This window comes from Pelmatolapia mariae, linkage group LG14 (genome assembly GCF_036321145.2).
Source record: "Pelmatolapia mariae isolate MD_Pm_ZW linkage group LG14, Pm_UMD_F_2, whole genome shotgun sequence".
NCBI lineage: Eukaryota > Metazoa > Chordata > Actinopteri > Cichliformes > Cichlidae > Pelmatolapia > Pelmatolapia mariae.
Window position 1 is genome coordinate 23,538,484 of NC_086239.1, and position 26,797 is coordinate 23,565,280.

Sequence of the window (26,797 nt, forward strand, 5' to 3'; positions counted from 1 at the left end):
ATTAAGATGTCAGCAGATCACAGAGCTGTAGTTTTTCATTTAGTTCTTCACTAGATGGAAAATTATTGTGGCTGTCAGAAATTCTTAAAATCTCAAACTGAGGCAAACCAAACAGATGATAGATTGTGAGAGCAGCACCGTAATCCCCAGCTGTGCTATTTTTTTCTTAACCTTAGGAAAGCTGTTTAATATTTACCTACAGAAATGAGAGTGGTATTGATCATAGCTCTAGTTCTTGGCACGAAAGCGCACCGGCATATTTCCAAAAATGCCTTTCACATAAGGAGCTTGTAATCCAGAAAACAAATACCAGACAAGGCCGGAGCTTTATTCAGAAACCAACATCTGGGTCTCCCGGAGACTTGTTATACAATAATCATATCAGTTTAGAAAGAAATCTCAGAGGCAGTTTATGAAGAAGTCAATGTAACCCTGACAAGTATAGTCCCCTGACAGTATTTGCATGAAGGAGCACTGGGGCCAGGCAGCGGTTGTTGTTTCCAGGCTAAAATTCACCGGTTCCAGCATCTCCTTCCTTTAGCTTTCCAGATGTGACCCCTCCAGATGTTACTCATTTCACCTAGCCTTATTTTAAGCAGATATTCTTGGCAGCTTGTCATGTCTTACCTCAGTATTAACAAGGCAGAGCAGCAGAGAGACAGAGAGAAAGGAGGGTAAGAAATATGTTGGACAGGCACAGAAGATGAACCTCGAGGTCATTCCAAGAACATGTTTGACACTTAATAGTATATTTTCAGTCCAGCTCTGAGCTGCTTTGCAACCTCAGCCAAGGGAATTGATGCCTTTACTAGGCAGTCTTTTATCTGAGGAAAGAAAGATGCCAAAAGGCTCATAACATTTTATGAGATGATATTTCATTGTATAACAACATGTAAGTGCTTCTGCCGAGGTTATGCAGACTATGATCACGCAGCAACAGGGTGAAAAAGGCTGGGGGGAGCCTTTTATATGGAAGAAATGCTCAACATCTCATGTCTGTATAGAACTTAATTTTTACAACAGTACTTTTTGTGTGTGTCAAAGAAGGCCATTATAACAAAAATACATTAACAAAATAAAGGTATGAGGAATCAGATAAATCAGATATCCAGTTATTCAAAAGTTTGCAACATCCTCCACAACTACTAACAAAAGCATCCAAATTAGACGATCCTCTTAAAGGGCAACTCGTCTTTGTCTCTCGCGCAGTGCTGGAGTTTGAACAGGCTGAAGGCGTTTGGTTTTGAGGGCAGTGAAAGACAGCGGGTCTGAAACGCTGCCAAATCCAGATCCCTCAGAGGTTTCTGTGTAAAACAATAAAGATTAAAAAATAGCTATCAGCAAGAAAATGCTCATCTATAAACACTGCTTAACAGGAAACATTTGATTTTTTAGGATCCCTCATCTAAACTGCTCTCTGGAGCAATTAGAAGAGAAGACTGACACCGTTCTCATGTAGGCTGTGATACAAATTGGACACCAGAATGGAGAAAATGGAGGTTTAATTTCACTAACTAACATAAAAATATAAGTGAATTGGAAAACAATAAGCATACATTAGAGTATGATGAGCTCTAAGAAAGGTGGGGGAGTGTTACAGCAGCAAGAAAGTGGTGACCAGCCAAAGAGGAAAACTAAAGCACCTTTTAAAGCTAATTATTTAGCAACCAGGGATTGCAAATGGCATACACAATCTGGACCTGGAGGAAAATCCAGGTTGCCTGAAAACTGCTTAGTATCAAGAGAAAGTCCAGTGCATACCTCTTAATGTTTGTACCTAAAATTGTGGAAGTGAATGTGTCATTTTTCAGGATGTTTTGTCCTCTCTCCCTGTTGTTTACCCTTATTTCCTCTTTGCCTTCATCCTAATTGGCCATGTTTCTCCCTGAGGCTGGTTCTGGGGTTCCTTCCTTTTAAAAGAGTTTTTCCTTCCCACTATCGCCAATTGCTTGCTTATAGGGGATCATCTGATTGGTGGGGGTTTCCTCTCTAACACTCTAGGGTCTCGGTTCCAGTCTTTTCTCTATATTCAGCTAGTTGTGAGTGCAGGTGAGTGCAGCTTTAAACTTAAGGGGCAGACCTGGGAGCGGTATCAGTCTTTTCATCTTACTCCCTGCCTGAAAATGAATAAGTGTTTTTTCCACAAAATGTCAACTTGTTCCTTTAATGTAATAATTCTCCCGTCTGGCTGTTTTTCTCCTCACCATGAATGCCAATCATGTGCTCCAGGATCAGGACCCTCTCAGCCAGGATCTTCAGGGCCTCCCTGAGCTGCTGCACGGCCTCGCCCTGAACAGCACCGGCATGTTTATTTAGGATAGTTTTTCAAATGAGGTCAGGAGGAGAAAAAAAAAAAAACACCCTCTCGCCTCTTACCTCGTTCAAGCCTTCTCCTGGCTCTCCTTTTGGCCCGGGTGCTCCCTGTGAGCACAGAGTGAAATAATGTTGTTATCCATGTGTGTGTGTGTGTGTGTGTGTGTGTGTATTTTATGCAGCAGAATAATTTTCTACTTACAGGTAGGCCCTGCTCGCCTGTGGCACCCGGGGGTCCCTGGCAAAGGAAATGAAGAGAGAGAGAAAAAAAAACCCCATAAGATTCCTGCATTTTTATCCCCTCACTAATCTGCCTCTTCACCCGATATCCAATCTTAAATCAAGCTAGTAAAGGAAGGGGATCAGGTTTAAAGGCAGAGGCCCAGTAGAGAGCTGACTGCAGAGGGGACCTGACATGGCTGCCCTGATTAGTGAGGCCTGGCCTTGGATGAGAGAGAGCGCGAGAGCGAGAGAGAGAGAGAGAGAGAGAGAGAGAAGAGGATTAGTCACGGCTTGGAGTGAGTCTTTGAAGAAAAGCTCGTTCACCTTTAATGTGTTTAAGATTGCATGACAGCGAAGGCCACTTACAAAACGTAGAACAAAAAGCATTCTGATAGCTCATCAGCAACAAATATGCTCAGCCAGCCCGATAATCCAATAATGAGGATGACTTTTTTTAAAGCAGCCTCACCCGCTCCCCTGGATCTCCTTTAGGGCCGGGACTGCCGGGCTTGCCTGGGAGGCCCTCCTTGCCCTCGTGTCAGACAAAGAGAAGGACACAGATTAGTGATGCCAGTCATACATAACTGTTTACATTGTGCAGCAGTCTCAGTGATAGACACTCACATTTTGTCCCGGCAGACCTGGTATCCCTGCAGGTCCTCTCTCTCCTGGTGCACCTACAGAGTTGTTCACAAATGCATTCACATTGAGCTAAACTGATGAATGGCAAATATTTAATCTGGGCTCAGAGTATAAAAACTTAACGCAGTCAATATTAGGATTATATTGTCCTGTGAGAGGGATTCACCAGAGTTTAAAATAGATGCATAATTAACCACGTGTCATCTTTTGTTTTTCTCATTTTTAACCCCGAGTACAAGTCGCACTTAGACATTTTGTATCAGTGTTTTAAAACTGCAGTATGTCTTGCTTATACTCCAGAGCTATTGCAGGATTGTTTTCATTATGAAGTGTTACAACAATTACTTTTTGGCTCTGCAGCTGAATAAGTATTTAGAAGTATTTACCTCTACAATGTAAAAATGCTCAGTTTGAATCATTCTATAACCTAACATTACAAATACAGTGTTGTCAAAAAGTATTTGCTCGCTTCCTGATTTTTTAGGGCTTTTTTTTTGTGATACAGGTTTAATATTGGCCAGTGATACTCTGAGTAAATAAAACATGATGGTTTTTAAATTATGATTTCATTTATTAAAGTGGGAAAAAATATCCAAACACACCTGGCCCTATGGGAAAAAGTTACTACCCCGCCTTGTTAAATCATAAATTGACTGTGATTAACCACATTTTTGGAAAGCTGAGATCAACTTTACTAGCCACACCCAGAAGTGATTGCTCCCAGACCTGTTAAATTAAGAAATCACTTAAACAGAACCTGTCTGACAAAGTGAAGAAGGATAAAAAACCTCAGACACTAGCACGTTATGCCACGCCCATTAAACCTCAAGAACAGCTGAGTCATTGACGTCTATCAGTCTGGAAAGAGTCCCGAAGCCACGTCTAAGGTTTTGGGACTCCAGTGAACCACAATGAGCACCATTCACATTCATCCACAAATGGAGGAAACAGTGATGAAGCTTCCAAGGAGTGGCCGACCTACCAAAATTACTCCAACAGCCCATCGGCGACTCATCCAAGAGGTCACAAAAGACCCCAGAACAAGATCTAAACATCTGCAGGCATCACTTGCCTCAGTTAAGGTCAAAGTTCATACGATAAGAAAGTGATTGGACAAAAATGGCATTTATGGGAGAGTTCCAAGTTATAATACTTACAAAAAAATCACCATCTCAAATTTGCCAAAAAACATCTTGATCATCCCTGAGAAAATATTGTGTGTACTGATGAGACAAAAGCTAACTTTTTGTTTTTTTCTGGCATAAAACTAACACAGCATTTCATAAAAAGAACATCATACCAGCAGTCAAACATGCTGGTGGTAGTTTGATGGATAATTAATGGAAGCATGAATTCTGCTCTCTACAAAAAAATCCTGAAGGAGAATTTCCAGTAATCAGTTCATGCCCTGAAGCTCAAGCACATTCGGGTTATGCAGCAGCACAGAGATTCAAAACACACAAGCAAGTCCACCTCTGGATGGCTCCAAGTGGCCTATTCAAAGTCCAAATGACCCTAAATAGGCTGCTAATGCTTGAAAACCCTCCATTGTGGCTGAATTAAAACAAAAATTGTCGATAACGATGTGAAAGACTCTTTTCCAGTTACCACAAACACTTGATTACAGTTCTTGCTGCTAAGTGTGACAAAGCCAGTTATTAGGTTTAGTCGGCAATTTTTTTACATAGAGAAAACTGAATGAAAAGAATGAAATCCTCATAGAAAAACTGCATTTTATATTTACTTGTTTAATATTAGAAAGTACACTCAAAATATGTATAGATATGTATTATTGTCTCATGCACTGATAATTCATAACAAGTTTAACGGTTTAAACTGTGACAATTGAAAGATCCCTGATTTGATACCAGGAGGAGACACAAATCCTTTGTGGGTTGAGTCACAAAAACAGCCTCCGGTATAAAAATCTGCAGAATCAAACATGTGGAGCTGCCCGCTTTGTGACTCAAGGAACGGCCAAAAGAAGCTTTACAAGTACATGGAAATCTTACTTCAGTAAAACACAGGAGTAAATGGACTCAGTCAGTTTCCACCACTGATTCTATCCACGCTTGGATCCAGTGATGGGATCCAGTCAAAGGTTAATGTAAAAAAAAAATCATATTTTAGGCACAACACCATCAAAAACAAAAAAAGAAAGATTTGCTTTAGTTGTACTAATCTGTGCTGAGCTTTTTCTGAGAATGTGCTGAGAATGTAAACAATGAAGGTTTGGATAACATTTAATTTTTTTGGCCTTCATCAGGCCAGACAGGAAATTGAGGGAAATGACATTCAGAAAACATCCTGGGGCGGACTCAAACCCACGACGCTACAGCAATGATGCGTCGCCTGCTCACCCAGGCCTGCTATAGTTGTGCCTGGGTGATATGTGTTTGCACTGAAGGACTGAGGGCAGAAAACAGCTTTTATTCATACCTGAGGGGCCGACTGGACCGGGAGGACCAGCTATGACCTGAGGTTCCTGGAGAACGGCATGGATGGGGTTCTCCTCTGCAAGGGAAAACAAAACAGATTAGAAAACATAAACATCTGATCTGACCAAGTATCCGAAACAACAAGAGGTGAGTTCACCGCAGCTTATCATTTGGAGTGTGTTTTTTTAAAATAATAAATCATCTGCTAATATGCAGCCATGCAAATATTTACACCGTCAGCAAAGTAGAAATGTTAATAAAGTCCTTTAAATTTTCCTCTAGATTGTGGCCCATTTCCCGTTTATTTAAAATTTAACTGTTTTTGTATAAATGCCGTCATTAATCAACGCTGTGAATAATCTACTGAAGTGACTCACCGGCTGCAACACACTGACCAGTCAGTTACTCTGAAAAATTGCCAAAGTTTCCATGACTGCAGTGCTGGTGCTTGCCAGAAGTCTTGTGGTTATTAGCGCTACAAAGACAGCAATGTTGGTGTGAAGTAGGCTTCATTCAGTGGCAACTATAAAGCGTGTCGCTGCAATTTGGGCACTGGAGCAAATTCATTATAAAAACAGATACACCCTCACAGTTACAAGTTTATTACACTTTTATTTAGACGTAAAAAGTGTAAATGCCAAGGCCAAGTCAACTATTCTTAACCTGATAGGCCATGCTTTTCAGTTACTGAAGACAAACCTGAAGGCAGATAGTCCAACAAACAAGCAGCAGCTTAAGGTGTTTGCACTAAAGTCCTGCAGCGCAAACAGCATTTGGTCACGTCCATGGGTTCCAGACTTGAGGTACTCATTGACTGCGAAGAATTTCTATTTTTCAAATAATCTTTATAAATTACAATTATTTTAGTTCAATCACATCTCGACTCTTTGATTTAAAATCTACTGTGATGCTATAAGGAGGGAAAAACTACAAAAATTGAGTCACTGTCCATATACTTACAAAAGTACCTGCAGATTTAGAAAGAGCTTAAAGATACCAGATGGGCATCCAGATTTTATTTGCTGTGTTCTGAGCATTTCAAACACGTCTTAAAAAATATGTTTGTATTTACAGTATATCGTCCAGTTGTTGGATACATGTACCGCTACCCTGCTGGAGAATCAAAAAGCCTATACGTCGTGTGATAGGATGTTTAATTCAAACCTACACAAGAGTTAAAACATCAGGGGGTCTCCAGCCAGACGGTAGAGTTTCCCCAGCAGTCAGCAGCTGGAATACATCCTGTGAGCAAGTGATGGACATGAACAGCTGGTTGATCTCAAAGAGGTCCCATTTAACGGAGTAACAAATGCCTGGACATGATCTGTCTTCATAGAAAGCAAGCATGAGGTGGAAGTCATGTCTTGTTCTCGGCATGTTGGATATTTTAAAGTACACTTGTAAGTATAAATTTTGTTTGAAACCACGCCACACTTCCTCACCACTTCAACATATGTTCAGCGTCAGTCTTCCCCCGCGTTGAGACAGCACTGTTACATTATGGCTGCAGTCCACTGTAAGGCTCTAGATGGAGCAGATTTCCCTCTGGAACTAATTTTCTAATGCTACAGTCTCCTTGAGCCTGGCTGCCTCCCTAAGAAACTCCACATGAGTGGCAGACTATCTCCTCCCTTGTTCAAAGCCAACTCCAGGTTTTGGCTCGGGGCCGTGGCCAGTTCCCCCAAAACACAGACTGTTGTGCTGACAGCTAACAAATTAGGTCTGATTTACAGCCAGTTGGCCCCCCTCAGCTTACATGGTCCCACAGACCCAAATCTACATAGTTCCAGACCCGCAGACACAGTCCCGGGCTCAGAAAGGCAGACAAAGCCAAAAGCCTAATCAGAGCCAGCAGTCCTCGTGAGGTAATGATTATACCATGGATTCCTACTGCCTCCCTGTGGTCAAAGTGAAGTGTTCAACAGCAGAAAAGTAATGTTTTCATTTATGTATTGCGCTTCTATTGCCTATTTGTTAAAAGACATGATCACTTAAATGTTGCAAATGATAAAAAAAAGCAATGCTTTCATGTTAACATCCAACACCAAAGCTTCACCCTTGCATGTGCCGATCTGTGCAGCGAGTGTACAAATGAATGACTTTGTACTAAACTGGAAACAAAGAATGAAAAATGAGTCAGTGTATTTTATAATCAAGAGTCTTTTTAAAACTCCCAAGCCTAATCTTGTGATTTAGATGAACGCTTTCCAACTGTCGGCGGTGGTGTTAAACGAGGTTGCAGTAAACAGTGGCTCCGCAGCAGCAAACACACACGGAAACAATTAAAATAAATCTATGCCAGCCCTGCTGGGGAAGAGAAACAATACTCTCTCCGTTGCAAGTTTGGGTCTTTTTCTAAAAACGGCCTCTGTGCTTCCACCTGTTTCCCCTTTAAACTATTTTCCATGTAGAGAAACCGGTGTGACCAGGGTTCATGTTCTGCCTGACAAGAACATGAGATATGTGAGCGTGAAGCACATGACCCGATGCAGGATGAACTGCAGAAATGGACTTGAGGTAATGGCACCAATTCAGACCGTCCAAAAACTTAATGCTCGAATGGTTTTACAATAGTTCTTGGGTCATAATTCACCCATATGGGTATGCTCTACTTCTATCATGCTCTCATTTGAGCCCATCTGGGAGAATTTAGCTTAGTTACTGTGAAATAGCACATTTGACGTGGAATCGCCTACCTTGATGGTCCACGTGAAAAACGTCGCCCCGGTTTCTGACAGGAAACGGACTCGGTTCTGAAGGACCCGGAGGACCTGGTGGGCCAGGGGGGCCGGGCCGACCGATCTCTCCAGGAAAACCTCTTTCTCCCTTTGGTCCTGAGCATCAAGGAAAAATAAGCGAGCTCAGCTTTAAACAAGAACGAGTTACATTTTTATTAAAAAAGCTCAATAGCAATAATTTCCCAAACCATGTTTAAATGATCAGACTGACTGCTAAATGTTTTTGCTTTTTTACCAACAGGTCCAGAACTGCCTGGAGACCCTGGTAGACCTGGAAGTCCTGTAGAACCTGGAGGCCCTGGAGGTCCCATTGGCCCTGGAGGCCCTCTGTTTCCTGATGCTCCAAAATAGAGAGAGAGAAAGAGACGGTTATGAGTGAAAAGCAGAATTAAGTGATCATCTAACTCCACAAAGAACAATGGACAAAAAACCCTTATCAAAAACCTTGAGCGCCATAATTCGTTCCATCTTCCATCTAATTCCTTTTCTGTCTGCAGCCAGATGGTTGCTGGCCAGAAAGTATAAATTTTATCACACCACGCTGCGTGTTTACTCCTCTCCACGGTATACACACCAGATCAGATCACACCAGAACACATGCACAACACATGATAGAGAGAAAAAATAAATAAATAAAAAACACTGATTGCTCCGAGACAAATTTTCCACTTTGTGATTATTTTCATAATTGATTAATCGGTTTTACATTCACTTGATTCCCTGACTAATGTTTGGGAGGTAAAAATACCAGAAGAATGACTAACAGTATTTCCTATAAAGCCCAGAGTAGTATCTTCACACTGATTGGTTCATCAATTCAACGATCCAAAAACCAAAAGGTTTAGGAAGAAAGTTTTCCCTTGAAATATGACCAAAATAGTGCACTTGAATGTGTTGTCACCTGGTGGTAGAGTGGGGCGGGATGTGTCCACCTCATTGTCCGTTGAGCCCCCCGGTAAACTACTGGCTGTGGGCAGAGCTGAGCATCCCTCTTCTAAGAGTGTGATCTGGAAACAGAGAGGCAGATGTTTGACACATCTGTTAAGCATCCACTGCAAACACTTACAGCGTTTTGCTGTCTGGATGGATGGATCTGACGGATTTTCTTTACCTTTTTTTCTATCGCATTTATTCTGCTGTTCATGTCATTGAAGCTGGTGCAGTTCATGCACTCTGTAAGAAAGAAAGACATGTTTCCACATTACAGCAGACACACACACACACGCTGCTTCTTCGCCATCTGTCTTTCCTTATTCTCTCCTCTCCGCCTTGTCTGTTTCATTCCTGTTTCTTTTTTTCATCCTGGCACCGTCGGTAGCATCTCACACAGAGCAGGTCAGGCCAAGATACACAAGAACAATGCTCATCAAACCAGACCCGAGAATTTATTATGAATTCCTCCTTAAATCATGTCACTTGCTCAGGGAATAAATATTGTCAGGACTTCTCATGAAATTCTCGCTTGCATCTCAGCTCTGCGTGCTTCTGTCTGTCTGCCCACACTCACATCTTCCTCCAGATACCCAAACCATTTAAAGCAGCGCATGAAAACATATTGGCTTTAATTTATGTTTTCTTATCCCACGAAAAGCTAAACACACAAAGCCCGCAGCCAAAATCAACATCTAGTGCCAAATAAATCAGATTCACCCTGCCACTGAGCTCCAGTGTTTTTCAGAAGCTGAGGCAGTGTCACCCACTCGGTTTATTTTAGAGTACGCATTTCTTCTGCTCTAAACACTCACAACACTGCATGTGTATTAACTCCTCCTTCAGTAGTGCTACAGTGAGCTTGTTTGGCCACTTGGAGGCGCTGGAGAGAAACGACAAGTCACCATGCGGACAAAGTGTTTAGCTTTTAAATCATGTGGTGAAAATTTTCTACCACAGAAACAGAGAAACATCCTTCATTTGTCGTATTTGTGTCCGCTTGGTGAATCGAAGTTTACTGTTCACTCTCTGTTTAGCTCTGATTTTGGTCTCCACCACCTCTTAACAGAAAGCTCCAGGTCTTTAGCTGCTGAACGGTCCACGGTGTTCAGCCTCTATGGTCTCTAACTGACTCTGTCTGTTGTTTGGTGCTGAAGAATAAAGGCTCCGGACTCATTGTAGAAGTGGAGCAGGGCAAAAATCATCACTTTTTCATATATTTTCTGTAAATCTGTTGCAGTATTTTCTTAAAAAAATTGTGTTAGATTGTATTTTATACTCGAATCTTGCACTGGGGTTATTTTTGAAACAGGTGAAGTTATGAAACAGACTTATAACCTGGTGTATCATACCACTCGCCCAGCTGGGATAGGCTCCAGCGCCACCCTCACGACCCTGGTGCTGAATTGGATACGAAGACAACTGGACGGATGGATGGATGGACAGACAGTATCTTAACATTTATTCTAAAATAAATCAGTGAAGTCTGGAATTGATAAATTTGAAGTGAAATCTCCAAGCTAGATATTAACCAGTTGAAAGCCTACTAGGAGTAACCTGTGAAGCTGTTTTCTGAGCATGTGCATCAGAACTTAGCGAGGGTGGTCATTGCCTATGCAGGTACCCTTTGAAAAACCCAGAAACTAAACACCTTTATTATTTATACTAACATGTCAGTCTTTATGGGGGAAAGAGTCAGGGCTGTGTTTGTGGTTTAGGTTTCCTCTCACTGGGCTGTTGATGACTTATCCCAAAACAATGATTTAGTAACAAAGTGTGGCTCCACAGTGTAGTGGTTTACACATTCACGTAACATTTGTAGCATTCCCAGTTTAAGACCAGTTGGCGACACAAATCTCTGAGAGGGTTGTTTCATGGAAATCTGCCAGATCAGTAACGTGGATCATTAACTTAAGTACAGATTAACTACTACTTCCTGATTCAGTATAGTGACTTTTAACTGGTAATGTATTGCAGATTATTTTCTTTTGTAACTTTGTTTTTTATAGTGTTATACTGATATATAACGAATTATAGTTGAACTGGCGACCTTATGATAAAAAGACCTTCCTTACCACCTGAGCCACCAGCACAAACACCCATTTGAGTTCATGGTTTACAATATAAGATGTCCCCCGTGATGGTTACAGAGTTGGCGGATAGTAATTTAAAGATTTCTGAGAGGGTTTTGCGTAATGTCTTAAATTGGACAGAAATGATTAAAATGCCAACGCTGTGGTTTGAGGCTCAAAAAGCATGTTGGACATCTAGTAGGCAGAGGTACAAAACGATACCCTGGAACTAAGTGTCCAAGCAGTAACAACAAAAAGACATTTTTATGTGCCATTGAATGACAAGATAATAATATGTGTCAATAAAAGTCAGTTTGGTAAGTTTTTCTGGCATCTTAGGTTATTTTCTTTTTGCTGTCTTAACCTGCAAAATATCTATGCGTATTTGCTTTACTGGTTTTGGCTTTGGTTACCTTCAGTCTATTTTGGTCCTCTTTCTCACACACAGGTTGCACCATTTTAGCCACCACTAAACCACAGATAGGCTTACTTATACATTTTCTGGCAGTGCAGCAATTTTGGATACACTACATTAGCTTTGATGCAAAAACCCCCAGAACAACATAGTTTCAAAGAAAAGCCCTGCATTTGTTTTCAATCCAAGCCTTCCTTGAGCCCACGGCTCATAAGAAGTGTGGAATGTCAGCTGTCAGTCCCGCAGATGGGACCCACCCACATTGTGGTCATAGCAGGGATACCTATAACGAGGAGCAACTGGTGCTCATAAAATAGCCAATGCAACAACAAAAATGACCCAAACAAGCTCTGGTCTGCCCGCAGCATGCGGAGTGCTAATGGCAGCCGCTGAGGTTTGCGCTTTACTGAAATAGGACACGGTGAGCGCCTAAAGCTCGTCTGTGAGTCCACAGTTGTGTACGCCCAGTCCAGCGCCTTGTCAAACAGCGTGGGTGTGGTTTCTTAATGCTTCATTTCAACATCTTGAGTTTTACCCTGGAGTGTAGCCACAGACGGAAACAACAATCAACAGTTAAACCCAAAACACATTCCTCAAAATGCATCAACCAAAATACTAAAAGCTGCTGAACCGCTGACCCCACATGAGCTGTTTGTTGTGACTGAAAGCACTGAGGTTTCTTCAGAGACTCTAAGGACATGAAAGAAGAACACAACAGTGAGACTGTGGGCAATCATGGGCTCCACAATATAAGGACTGATGAGATGATATGCCTTCATCTCCCCCCATAGTTACTCATCATCAGCCCAGAGGAAGTCTCCACCCTCTGACACTCTTTCTCTATTATACAGTACATCAGTCTGTGATGCATTCCAGGAGCTATTCAGTGATGATGTGTCAACATTTAGTTTTCAGCCAAACTAGAGCTCATCTCTGTCTGGGAACGGGTCAGAGCGTTCACATTTAAGTCTCTCAAAAGCTATACCATGGATTGGCACAGAAACATGCACAAAAAAAAATTGAGGTTTCCTTTAATGCCACAGCAAAGCCGACAGTTTCATGTCACCTAGAAGCAGAAAGAAGGATTTCTGAAAGAGCCTATTGTGCACAAAGGGTCAGGAAACACCTGGTGCCGATCCTCTGTTCAAAGGGATAGTTAACACTTCAAACAGAAGCACTAGCAAATCCAACAAACAACCACAAAGACATGCAAGACAATGGAAAAGAGACTCAGAATGTCTAGAAAGAGCAGCAGGTGACACAAAATGATTTCGAAACTTACAAAAAGAGCTATAATTAATGCAAATTGAGTGCAATAGACAGGTGTAACAACCACAAATGAGAGGCAAAATGAACACCAAGAGATATAAAACCTCTGTAAAGCATAGAAGTCGTTTGATACACAAAGATGTCTTTATGAGGGTTACAGAGTTATTTTTGTGCACATTTTCATTTATATTTGATATTTACATGTCTACATATCTGAATGTTTACGCACGCACTTTCAAAGCAGTAATAACTGCGTGTTGAATCTGCCAAGTTGGTTTTCCTGAATTTACCTGAGTCTAAGATTTCCTGGCTTCTGATTGGTTGGTGAGGACACATGGGGCTGAAGTGTGCTGAGAGTAAAGTTATCTGTCTCCAGCTTGCTGTTTATAATTGTTTAGAGACATTTAGAACCACATGACGAGCCCTCATGTTACACTGTTATAGGTAAAATGGTTGTAAGGGCCCAGATTTGAAATAATAAACAAAAATTGGCGGTGACTATTCAGAGAGGCCACGTGAATAAAAAAAATAAAAACAAGAGTGCTGAAAAAGATGAAAACTTAAGCATTTGTGTGCATACAAAACTGAGTAAAATAAACTGAAATTAAACAGTCTTTGGTATTAGTCTGAGTTGGATTGGCAAAATCTGTCATCCCAGCGTGCATCAGGAGGCTTTGAGGCATGTGTTCAATGAGACCAGGAGGTCTGCATGACACGAAAAGCTTAACATGCACCCACACAGGTCGCCTTGAAGCTGACATTTGGTCACTAAGCACATTCCAGGCTCCAGTTGCCTAGGTAACCCTTACTACCCTGTCACATATATATGGTAAAATGGTCTGGTACTTGTATAATGCTTTCCTACTTTATTTAAGCACTCGGTGCACTTTTTTACTACACCCCCCGCCCAGTCACACTACTTTATTCTATGTCTAAAGGCTTTTAACCAAACATTCACACACCTACATCCCAAACATACTACGACATGTAGACTAGAGAAGCTAGCTAGGTATTGAACTATGAACAGCTAAAGCGCTCTACCTACTGAGCCACAGCTGCCTGATTGCTAACATCCTGCACTCTCATGAACACTTTAGTCACCAGCAAGTTGAAAAAAGGTTATCTTAGTGTTTTTGTTTTGTCTTATGAAGACACCTAATGTCTTTAAATTTCCATGGAAACTACTGGTATTCAGCAGCTTCAAGCGACTACAGGCAAAGTGAGCTAGACCTGAGCTGGACTTTTCTCACCTTCCAGGTGATCGATTGAAACGACTACCAATGAGAGTGCAGGATATCATTGATTGACACATGACCTGTTAGTAAATATGTGTTGCCTAGGCAACTGGACCTTGGAATGTAGAAAGCGACCAGGAGTCCGTTTCATAACGATGCGCGTCAGCAAATCGCTTACAGCTACCAGGTCACATGTCAGTCACTGATGTCCTGCACTCTCATAGGTCGTTCCATCAGTCGTTCACCTTGAAGCTGAGAAATCTTGGGATTTACCCTCTTGTAACCTGTGGCTTTTTCATCCATAGTTGCTTGAGGTTGCAGACTTTTTATGGTCACAGTCCAATAGAGCAACTTTGGGATGCGGTGGGACCAGAGACTGTCATCATGGATTTGCAGGCAACAAATATACAGCATCTGTGATGCGATCATGTCAGTGTGGATGAAAATCTCTCAGGACTGTTTCCAGCACCTTGGTGAATCTATGGCACGAAGACTTGATCAACTTCTGAAGGTAAAAGAGGGCCCATCATGGGGCTAGCATGGTATCTAATAAAGTGGCCAGTGAGGGTAGATTTGCTCAACATCAGGCCTCTGTGAACTGATTGCATGACACTTGTGTCCTGTCAGCTGCTGCAGGAATGAGTGTCTCTGCCTCGCCCAGTATGGCCTTAAAAAAAAACAGCTTCTTGAGCTCCATTTTTCACTGCTAATGAGCTAACATGTCCAGTCTTTATCTCGCCTCCATCTAGGACCAGAAATAAACCAGCCACATCTCATTATGTTATAAACACTCACCACAGGAAACACCAGAACTAAGTCAATTTACCATAAATGTAAACCAGAAGAAGAAATTTTTTTTTTGCTGTTCCCGAAAGGTGGTGGGCGGGATTTCTGTTTCTAGAGTTGGAATTTAATTATGTTGGTTTCAGAAAACCAAACTTCCGCTGTGATCGAGCTGATGTTTAGAGCGGGGACCGCAGCTATAGAGTCTGTTTGGATCCATAATTACACTATGGCAACACAAGACGAGGTTATTTTTCTTGGACCGCGCTCAGCTCGTGGGAAAGATTCGGGATCATGTTGTCTTTTGTGAGGAGAAAAAACAAACTGAGAAAACAGGGAACTTTCCTGCACCAAAGACAAGAGGGAGTTTGAGTCTAAGCAGTTTTTCCACGGATTCAGATGCTACATCCTATCAGATTTTATTGGGAATTCACGATGGAATTAAAAGAGCACATTTTTTAGCAACATACATTACATAATTACTACAGACTTAAAGTCACACAAAAATACACCATGAAAATGAATTGCATAAACATAAATAACATGTTGTGGAAGCAAACCTGTCGTTGGTCTTATGCGATAAGATCAGCTGTTAAGTCTGGCACTGAGAAGTGAGAGATGAGGAGGCTGACTTCGCAGCATCAAACCTTCCCGCCCCAGGATGAGATCTCAGTGTAAATAAGTTCATATACTCTCGGGAGATAAATCTTTATTTACCCATCAGAAGAATGAAAACAAGAAACCTACAACTGGTTTAATGAATCATCCCCATTGTTTGATCTGCGGTGCAAGACAGCGCAGGATATTTTGGCAAGCATGGAAGTCAGACTGCGGGCATAGCATGTGTTGAGACAGCTACATTTCCTACATTAGACATGGATATAGATCAAAGACAAATCTCCTTTTTGCAGGTTCTCTTTTTTCTTTTGGACAAACACCTACAGAGACAACCTCAACCACAAAACAAGCCATGACGCACACAGCTGGGGACGGTCATTTTCACCGCCACTAAATGTTAGTTCTGTCTGCATGTGTGGGGAGCGCAGAGTGGGGACACGCCGAAACATCTTCCTGGACCATCTTAAGACTCTCATCACCAAGAAAAACAGACAACTGTGCACGCAGGCTGTGTGTTTGTGTATGTGTGCGTTTGCGCAGACCACAGACAGCCTCTGGCCGTGTCCCAGAGGCCTGTTGTGTGTCGGACCCAGCCAGCAAGTGGTCAGCAATTGCTGGCATGAAGAACAGCTGGCACAGAACACACACACCCACACACACACAGACACACACTCGCCCAGCCGCAAGCTCTCACTCACTAAATCACACACCCACTTTGACGGCGGTGGCTGGTGGACGGTGAATGGGGCTTTTTTGGAAAATCTAGATGCCTCGCAGTCCACAGTGGGACCATTTAGCATTTTTCGTTGTGATGCCAGCTGACAGGCCACACACCATTTCTATAAAGCATAAAAACTATGAGAGTACAGATACTTGGCGTCTGGTCCACGGTGCCGTTATTGCACGTAGAAGGAGATGTTGTGATGGCGAAATAATGGACTTTAAAACCACAATGATGAGCTGGTATTAACCTGACATTCTCCCTCTCAAAATGCTACTACTCAGCAGGCATACGCATCAAAATGAATCTCTTGAAATCTGAGAAAACAACCCATTTTTTTCAGTGATTTCCCTCGCGCTGTCAGGACGCATCCGCCGTCATCCCATCATCGTGCCGCATCGCCCGGCTCGTCAGCCAACGCAGCACACACTGCTGCGCCGCCGCTGAGATGTTGGAGATGGATGAGCCTGCTGGTGCACAGACACAAAGCCATCGTCGTGCTATGAGATGACGCTGCTCAGAGAAATGATCGCAGAGTGGTCGGTTGGAACGAGACGGACATTTCTGAGGTTCAAATGTTGTTTCTTTAAGAGTTAATGAACGGGAGGAAAGGGTGGAAACAGAGAAAGAGGTGACAGGTTATATCAGAAGCACTGTAAGATGGATGGAACTATAAAAAAAAGACGAAAAACAATTAATCTACTTATTTACAACCTGGACAGGTTGTTAGTCCATCACAGTAAAGACGGACGTGCTTGAAAGAAATGATGTCCATTGTTGGACGGACTCTGCATGAAATCTGGTGCAAATGTTCACGCTCACAGCAGAAGGATGTATTCTAATGACTTCCTCGGGGAATTCATTCCTGTTTGGTCTGAAATGTCTCTCTGTGATATTTCACAGAGACATTTATGTCCCTCTAAGGATCAACTGTAACACCTTTGTAAAGACTTTTCATTTACTGCCATCATTATGTTCAATAATTGGGTTAATAAAACAAAAGCCTACAAAAAAAATGGCAGCTTATCGGCCTCAGCTGCACTTTCTGACTGCCTTGTGAATGCTTACATCCTCACACAGTCCAGTCGAATGGTGAGTGCGGTAAACAAACAGAGAGCTGGCTGTGCTCATTGGGTGGTCGAATGCCTTCAGAAACTACCTCCCCATCACCTTTCTGGGTGGAGTGGACTTCTTTTCTTCTCAAAAGGAGAAAGTTAAAGTCTGAACTTCTATTTGTTTACACACACCGCCTCAGGAAAGCCACCAGCATCTTAAGGACCCTGCACACTCATGCCAGAGTCTATTTGAACTGCTCCCATCTGGTAAAGCTACAGAGCCTTTCATGCACGGACCTCGAGGCTCAGAGGCAGTTTTACTACAAGAGCTACAAATGCACTTAATCAGTCCATCAAGAGGCCCCCATAGACCTGTTTTAACTATAATTATAACTACCTCATTGCAAGCTTTGCTCTGCAACCGTTACCCGAGCCATTTTATGAATCATTTGCACCGTGTATTTATGTTTTCATGGTTTTATGTCGCATATTTTAGAGTTTTTGTTGTAATGTTTTTTTATTATCTTTACAGAGAGACTGTGTGTTGGAGTAGCTGCAGACTGAATCGCTTTGTACTCGTGCACCATTCAGTTCAACTGATCTCTGTCTTTTCATTCATTTACATTCATCAGTGGGTCTGAACTGAACTGTTTCTATTACTGTTCACGTGAAACCATAGAGACGGTGTAACAGAAGAGTATCATCTGCACGCTAACTCTCCACCACATTTGCCGTGGGCAGTTGGCACTGATTTGCAAGTGGTTTTGGGTGTGTGTGTCTATATGTTTGTGTTTGTGTGTTTCACAATTGCTGTGAGCCAATGGCTGTGTTTGGGCTGGGTTAATTGAAGGCAGGTGTGTTTCACTGTGCTTCCACTCCACACTGCAACACTTGAGTCAGATTTTGCTGTTTCTCAGTGGAGGTCAGAGCCTGATAAGACAAAGCTGGCTTGCTCAGGCTGGAGTGATTCTCGGTCTGCTCCGTACAGGGTTTCTGGGTTTAACTTGGGAACTGCTGACACCTGTGGAAGTGGTCGGCCTTTAGAGAGGGCAGACGACCTGTAGCAGTGCTGGCATTGGCCTCTGTCCCTTTTGCAAGTGGGACACTGGACTGATTTTCCCTCTTTAACTTTTTTTAGTCAGGTCCCTTTCCTTTTCAATTCTCCCTTGATGACACACCTAGAATCTGTGTGTTACAACATCTTCTAAAGTCGACGGTAGGCCTCAGTTTTTAAGCAGTATTGGATCCCCTCGCTCTCTCTCTCTTTTTACTAGAAGCTCTTAATTTCTGATGAGCAGCATGTCATACAAGCCCCTTCGTTCTGAGCGTAACCTGATCCAGTGAGCAAATATGTTTGCTTCCAATAAAACCGTAAAACAAATCTGCAGTTTACACCAAATCTCAGATATGGAAACCATGACTGTGGAAACTTTTCAAGGAGCCTTTTTAGGACCTTGGGAACTTTACCTGCACAGCTCTCAATAAACAGATGTGTGGAGCTGCAGACAGATGGAGGGACATATGTTAAGATATCACTGAAAGGCAGGAAGAGCTGCTGATAAGAAGAGGAAAGGAATGAAAAACTGCAGAAGGAGCATGAACAGAGCATCATCCATCAGGCAGATCAGACCAGGAGCAGGAACAGCGACGCTATCCCATAGCTCCCTGCAAGTCGAAGGGCACTCTCTGACCTATATTTCAGTGCAACCTGAAATGTAACAGAGACATCAGTCAAGTCCTCACTCTGCAGAGGCTGCAGTCTAGAGCAGCACATGTGGGACACGGTTCTGTTTTATCGCTTTACTCCAAGGAGAGGAAAGCAGGAGATCTAAAGGACATAGGAAGTCAGATAAGTGGAAAGCGGTAAGGAATAAGAAGATAAAGAGCCCAGCAGTGGCAAGAAAAAGAGAGGGCAAAGGAGCAGAGGCCTGCACGGGGATGACAGCGGATGATAAAATGGAAAAAATCTGACGCTATTTCTGAATGATATTTAATATCACTGGTGTTCAAGATAATCCCTCCAAAAAAGCATTTTAACACACTTCCTCCTCATCCAGCTGCAGAGGGGAAACAGTGACTTTAGCAACTTTATGGCTGCAGCGTTAACAAATTAACACATTTGACATCCGGAGCTTTCAGACACCTTTTCACCACGTTAATGAAATTCATTGTTAACTTTGCTTCAAAAAAAGTGAACACCCCCCCTTTTTTCCCCCTTTTCCTGAGCTTTTTCACAGGATCAAAGGTCACCGCTCTCATCAGCACAGGGCCTGTCTCTAATTCCTTTAGGATTATGTTCCCCATACATAGAGGAAACCCCAAATCCTTGCAGTAAATATGATCATGTGTGCAGATAGGTGCCGGGGTGCCGCTGTGACAGAGTGGAGGGGAGGGGGCAAGGAAATTACGAACACATTTCTCCTAAATGTGTTCCATGCCGTCATGCGTTAGCATAACTCTGCTGAAAAGCAGCGTGTAAATCTTGAGATGCACAGTACACAGCCAGCACAAACCAGGCTGTCAAAAATATTGACGGGTCAGGGTGTCAGCGCGGCGAGAAAACACCCATTTTCCATTAGCAAACGCACAAAAATCCAGACTCTGACACCAGCTTGGCCCTAGAGTTTGGCTGCAAGCTTCAGGATTGTTTTCAGTCTTAAAAGGTTGTCACAGAGAGATATATACAAAAACAAAGTGTTTAGAGGTAAAATGATGTTAAAGATCTTGGTGACATAATCAAGTTTAGGGTCCAAAATACAAAAACGCTCAGTTTAGTTTCACATGAGAGAAAAAAAATCAGCAAATTTCCAAACAAGGGGTGAAAGTCTGTGGTGCTCTGCATTTATTTTGCTTAAAATGTTAATTTAATAAGTAGTAAATTGTCAAACTGCTTATTATTCTGTCTATCAACTGAGCATGTAACTCCAAAGCTTCTATTTGTTCTGTTGTCGGGGAATGAATGATATCGCCTTAAATAGAATGTGATCAAGCATAAAACAGCTCCACTTACAGCAGGTTCGCGCTTCAAGTCATCTTCATTAATGACTCTGAGATTATTTGATAAAGAATGATGATTAAAGAAAAGACAGTAAGGTATTAATTTAATGCGGAAAATGATTCAGGATATCGAAAAAGGAAACAACTAGAGAAACAAGCATCTTTACATCTTAGTCTGCCTTAATTTGACTCTCGCCTTCTCTAGGTCCTCTGTCTGTACATCTCTGAGGGCCTCGGGTGCCTCTGAAGTCGAGCCAGAACTCCATCAAACCAAAACCAGAGGTGATGTCATCTTCATTGGTTAAAGCTGTCCTCTTTCCTCTCGATAAAACAGCTGGCTCTGTGCCCCAACGGCAGTTTTCTGCTACACAGGGCTTCATGTTCAGTGTCGCCCAAGCGACTTACAGACTCAAAGATGAGTGCACAAACTCACACTCGGACTCCTATCATCAGCCAAAATGGTCTGCAGTTAAACAAACATGGTGATATTTTGGAAAATGTGCTTTTTTTGCTTCCTTGCCAATGGTAACATGAGACCACTGATACCATATCTTACATCTGTGACATGAAGATGGTTAACCTAGGGTAACATAAAGCCTGGAAGCAGTGATAAATAGCTAACCTAGCTAGTGAATCTGCATACCTGATCCTCTAATTCTTGTTAGATCTTGCTTATTTGAGCCCCAAAACAACATCAACAAAATGCAAAAACAAAACGCATCATAACTTATGCAACATAACTACTTCTCACGTCAGTAGTTCTCAAACATGACGCGTGACTTGCTTTCAGACCTTCAGCAACTCAAAACTGTTGAGTAAGTTTGTTGTGTAAATTACATTACAAGAACAGCAACTGGAAAGCAGAGATGGCATTCCTACACTTACTCCAGCATCTTATTTATGTCTTATTTGTTGGCTGGAGAACAAGTTGTGACATTTGACACACTGATTGGAGAGACGGTAAATTTCGTCAAGTTTTAAGTCTGTGTCTCAAACACTCAAGTGCAACCAGAGGTCAACAGCAGTATGCAAATATCTCAAGTTACCCTAATTTCTTTATAGTTTTCTTACAAAGAGCTAGACTTTCTTGTCATCTTTTAAAGCGGTCTTGAGCATTAGTTCTCCAGACTGTGGACATTGATTACTTTTTCCTCATTTTCAGTCCTTGTACTTCACCACTTTCACAGAAATGCTTTTTTAGTTTGTTAAGACACATAACACTGCCCTATGAATCATTCAAGCATAAAAAAGACTCCTAACTTAAGGGGTGAACCAGTGTTTTGTCTACACATAAAAGTCAACTTAGCAAAGAACCAATTTTAAATGGGATCTTTAGGCTCTTTGTTACTGGCAGCAAAAACATCATTTGTTCCCATTTCTTTAGTTGAATCCACGAAAAATGCCAAAGATAACACAGTTTGACAGAAACAAAATAGTATTTTTTCACCAATACGGTGATTTTAAAAGAACTATTGATTGAAAACTTGGCATATATCAGCATGGTGTGCAGCGTGTCCTTAAAGAAACAGTGGGAAGGAGGAGGATAAAAAGAAGGATGAAAGAAGAAGTGTCAGGTCTGAAAAACTAAAAATATGTACAGCAGATGAACATTATCTGAAAGTTATGTTCCTGAGAAATAGGAAAACAAAATTCGGTGAAGATCTGACACAAGACTTGAGAGATGACCCATCTGCTGTTCAGTGAAGCCTCATCAGGAATGACTGCAGCAGAATTAGAAGTGGCTGTCAAGAAGCCATTCATATTAAAGGAAACAGAGGGAAAAGGCTGAGGTATGAAACACTACGCAAGAAATGGACTGAAAATCAGTAGCAACAGGTAACTTTCACTTGAAGTTGTTAGCATCTACAGAGGTGGACAGGAGAGACATACAGCAGTGAATGTCTACAGACATCTGCAAAGTATGGTGGATGCTCTGTCATCAGCCACTGATGTCGGGATTTAATCAGAATGGATTCAGATCAGATTTTGGTCCACCATGAAACACCATCTGGAAAGCTTCTGATTGGCTATGGTTTCATTTTTCTGCTGCGTGACAATGATCCCAAACACATTGCAGGTGGAGTAAAATCATCCCTAGATAGAAAAACAAGCAAACAAGCACCATCAGTCATGGATTGGCCTCCTCAGTACCCGCACCTCAGCATTATTGAAGCAGTGGAGAACAGAACAAAAGGCAGTCACCATCTAACAGAGAGCTCTGAACGTCCTCTAAGAAGCCTGGAGAAATATTCCTGAAGACTGCTTACAGAAATGACAAGAAAGCTTATCTAAACAAGTTCAGTCTGTGTTGAAGAACAAAGGTGGTCGTACCAAATATTGACTTCCAAGCTCTTTTTTTGGCTTATATTCTGTATTTCCATGTATGTTTGCACATTTTTCAATAAATCACTGCTCATATTTCCCATTTTCCTGGCAAAATATGAAGAAATGAGGGGTGACTCAAGACTTTTGCACAGTATTGTAACAGGCATTTACCTTTTGAATGATATGCTCAACCTTCAGAAATGAGGAACCACTGGACCCCTTGGATCGAACCAAGTCAAATCTTCACCAAAATACTCAAATGTCTTCAGACCAAGCCTCAGAAATGTTGCAGGATATCAGTTTCCTACCAAGCTGTCAGACAGGAAGTTAATCTTATCTCAGCATTGTTGATCGACTGGATTCAAGCCTGGAAAACAGACTCTATTTGACCACTTGGGGTCGAAATCCCATTTTGCCAGTTAACTCCAGATATTTTTGCCTAAAACAAAAACAAAATCCAGTTTATGTCTATACCTTGACACATGTTGAAATGTCATGCCCACCAAAACAGCCACATTGTGTTTTATTATAAGGTTTTAAGAGTTTTCACAGGCCACGTGTTTTTCTTTTTCCCTGTCATCACCAAAGCTGGCTCAGCTGCTCATGACGCCAAGAGCCATTAAAAAGCAAGATGGATTAATTAGCTTTCCAAAACTATTTGTTTGTTACAGCTGTTTCATGTAGTCCCAGAAATGCTGCAAGAAAAAGCATAAATGTGATTTTCCTGTCACTGCTAACAGCCGTGCTTCCTGACCTTTCCCCTGCTCCTCGCAGCTATGCTTTCTGAGGTAAGGCGGGTGTAAAACTATATGAGGAGAAGTCTTTGTTTCATAGCTGTAGCCTGATCCTAACATGGTCACGTATGTTACAAGGACCTTGAGGAGGAGTGTCATGCTCCTTAATCTCAGTGGGGCCACTTTCTCACAGAGTGGCCTCTCTGGTCCGCTGCTGTCTGGGCAGCTGGATTATGGGAAAGATACACTTCTCTTCTCTTCTCTTCTCTTCTCTTCTCTTCTCTTCTCTTCTCTTCTCTTCTCTTCTCTTCTCTTTCAGCAGCCTGACTCCCACACACCGACCCCCGCCAGCTCTCCCTCCACTCCTCAGTGTGAAACAGACTGTCAGTGACATCAGCCCCTGTCTTTCAGGTCTCCTCGCCGAGGCCAACCTGGCCCTCTGTCTCACCATATGGAGGTGATTTTCTCACTGCTCCGTAGCCATTAGAAAGTGCAAATACATTTCAGCAAACGTTAAATAAACAGTCCGATTACTTCTTCACACTCCTGCAACCACTTTGGTCTCAAGTGAACCAGAATCTCTGGCATCGCAGACTCAGTGGATACAGCTAATCTTAAAGTCTTTTTCCAGAGGATTTCTAATCATTTCTGTGTTTATTCCACTTGTACGAAAATGTGTTTTTGTGGAAATCTTGCCCATCCAAGGGCAACAATGAATAATCCTGCAAAATGGAACAAGGTGGGGGTAATTATGACCAATAAGCGACATGCTCTTTGAGGTAATTGTTAATCTTGGACTAATTTTGACAGGCTGTGCCAGCTCCCCATAATATCTACCAAGCTGGTGCATGTACTTAATAATTTCATTCTAAATCTGTTCAAATGAATGTGCATTTTAAAACAGTTGTGTCTCAGCCAGTGCAGCTTCAGACTTTCTTTGAAACACTTCATGTCAAATGCAGTCCTGCACCAGACCTCCTTTCATCCACTGTTTCTTTAGGCTGACTGCAGTGACTCGCCTCTGGTTGAAGATTTTGGTCTTTACTGGGCCTGGAGTCTGCGGTCTGTGGCATTCTGGAGCAGCGCTGCCCATAATCGAGACACCCACTTTACAAGCTGCTCTGCTGTACATTCCTCTGACCTTTTTTCATTCATTCTTCTGACTTTATTAGCTCTGAGGATATTCAGGGAGACAGCTGCCTCTGCTGCTGACTACAGTTAAAAGAGTAACATCAGTGTGTGTGTGTGTGTGTGTGTGTGTGTGTGTGTGTGTGTGTGTGTGTGTGTGTGTGTGTGTGTGTGTGTGTGTGTATGGTAGCGAGACAGAAAAGACACACAAGGAGAGAGAATGTGATTCTAATCCTCCTTCCAGGCACTAAAGCGTCTTGAATGCATGGTTGTAAAAATGTTTTAAAAAAAGAAAAAAAAGTACAAAACCAGAGTGCACAGGATCTCTTTTAACCGTTGATTTCCTGCTGTCCCAGTTCCCCAAAGCAACCCAACACAGGCTTTCAGTCTTAATTCAAAGCAACGCTACAATTGCATCAAGACTGCCGCACAATATGGCACACGGGATTAGCGACCTACCCGACTACACCAGCAAACATATAAAAGAGAAACTGATGTGGGTAAAGCTGCATGGTTCTGCTAAAAAGATGCAGATGGGTCCAGGCATAACACATGGCCTTTGTTTCAGTCCCTGGGAAAATTAGTCTCAGATAAAATCCTACAGCTCCTCGAGTCCAAGTCTAAGCAAGGCTGCGTCGTGCAAAAGAAAGAAAGGAAGAAACTCACCTTCACGACACTCTTCTCCCACAAATCCTGGGCAGCATCTCCACTCCAGTGCAGTGACTTGCTTGTAGGTAGTCCTGAATGACGGCCTGATTACAGTCCTGTAGCTGGAACAGACACTCGCTGACTTTAGAGACACGTGATGCACAAACACACATACAACATGAAGTATTTTGCTTCTTGGTACAGTGGACAATAGACTGGGAACCCAAATGGAGGTGTGGGGGGTGAAATAATTATAAAGAACCAAAGAGCCTCGCCAGCTTTGAATTAGGAATGCAATTACGCATAATTTCCTTTCAATTTTATGCAACCTCGTACCTCTAAGAGATGTCCAGTGCCCCTTTTTCAATAAAAATGCATCATTTCACTGTGTGGGTGGTTCTTCAGTCATACATACATAAACATGTGTGCAGAACTTTAACTTTCAGACAATTATTTCTGCTGTTTTGCATTAACAGTATCACTTTATTTGAAGATCCTCTTCTGGCAGACATTCTCAACCAGATTAGGGATGTAAGTGTTTCACAACAGAGGCAAATTCAGGCATGGAGCATGCCTGAATTTGCCTAAAGACACTTTTTCACTAAATCTGCCCCAGCCACCAGGCAGCACCTCCCACGTTCATGACTTAATGTAAAAAGCAAAGTTGCATCTGCATCACAGACCAGTGAAGAATCTGACTTCACTGGAGTCAAAAGTATACCTGATGACTTTGGAGCAGGGTCCGGGCCACCGGCAGTTCTGAAACACTCTCTGCACTGTGGTTTCAGTCCCATTGTGCACCTGACAAGACACTGTTCTGAAAACAGTGTACTGACACCAGTTCCTAAAAGACGGAATAAAAGAGATGTTATCGTGATTAATACCGAGAGAGAGGGAGCGATGATCACGCACTAGATCCGTTTGTATTTCACAAGAAATTGCGTTAAATCGTTACAACAGTGTGTGCGCACCTGAGTTGGGTTCGGGATCCAGTACCCGGCGGTCCCGTGATGCCGCTCTGTTCTGATTTGATGCGCTGCCGCTGCAAAGTGATGCCCGGGAAGTGATAAACAAAGCCCGTTCCCAGCGATGGACAGACTAAACTTATCCACATGCAGAACGCGCAGAGAAAAGAAAGGGGCATCATTGTTTGATTTATCCCTGAAAGAGATATCCGCGGACGGTTTTCAAGTAAATCCCGAAGTTATAAATCCCTCTTTGGTCGAAGCTCTACTGAAGCGGAATGGAGGAAGAAGAAAAAAAAGAAAAGCTATGGAAATCCCACTGAAACCATTAACGAGTTGGTCATCCCTTCTCCACGACGAGAAAACAACCGGGCTCCCGCTCAAGAGCCCGAAATGAATGGCACACAACCTCTTCCTTTAGAATAATTTGCGTTTCTGACGTTTGACATGGTGCCGAGGACCGAGGAGTCAAATATCCAGTGTGCGTAAAAAGCGCGCCGAGTGTGAGGGCTGGAGACGGAGTGCGTAAAAGCGCATCTGGTCTCGATT

The 26,797-nt window shown here is 42.4% G+C and overlaps 1 protein-coding gene across 2 annotated transcripts; it reads right to left on the reverse strand.

Annotated features, from left to right (window-relative positions):
* Window positions 1-26,674, reverse strand: LOC134641283 (collagen alpha-1(XXVI) chain). 2 transcript variants are annotated; one of them, XM_063493635.1, is made up of 14 exons: window positions 26,255-26,674; window positions 26,005-26,127; window positions 25,302-25,405; window positions 9,465-9,526; window positions 9,255-9,360; window positions 8,589-8,687; window positions 8,312-8,449; window positions 5,617-5,691; window positions 3,160-3,212; window positions 3,005-3,067; window positions 2,516-2,551; window positions 2,377-2,421; window positions 2,205-2,289; window positions 1-1,304 (listed from the first exon to the last, which is right to left on the reverse strand). In XM_063493635.1, exons 1-14 carry the CDS (start codon window positions 26,428-26,430, stop codon window positions 1,177-1,179), a joined length of 1,293 nt encoding a protein of 430 aa, XP_063349705.1. In that variant the 5' UTR covers window positions 26,431-26,674; the 3' UTR covers window positions 1-1,176. The 2 variants fall into 2 exon arrangements, with proteins under 2 accessions (XP_063349705.1, XP_063349704.1); XM_063493634.1 differs by having other exon boundaries at window positions 8,589-8,693.
* Window positions 26,675-26,797: the final 123 nt, after the last annotated feature.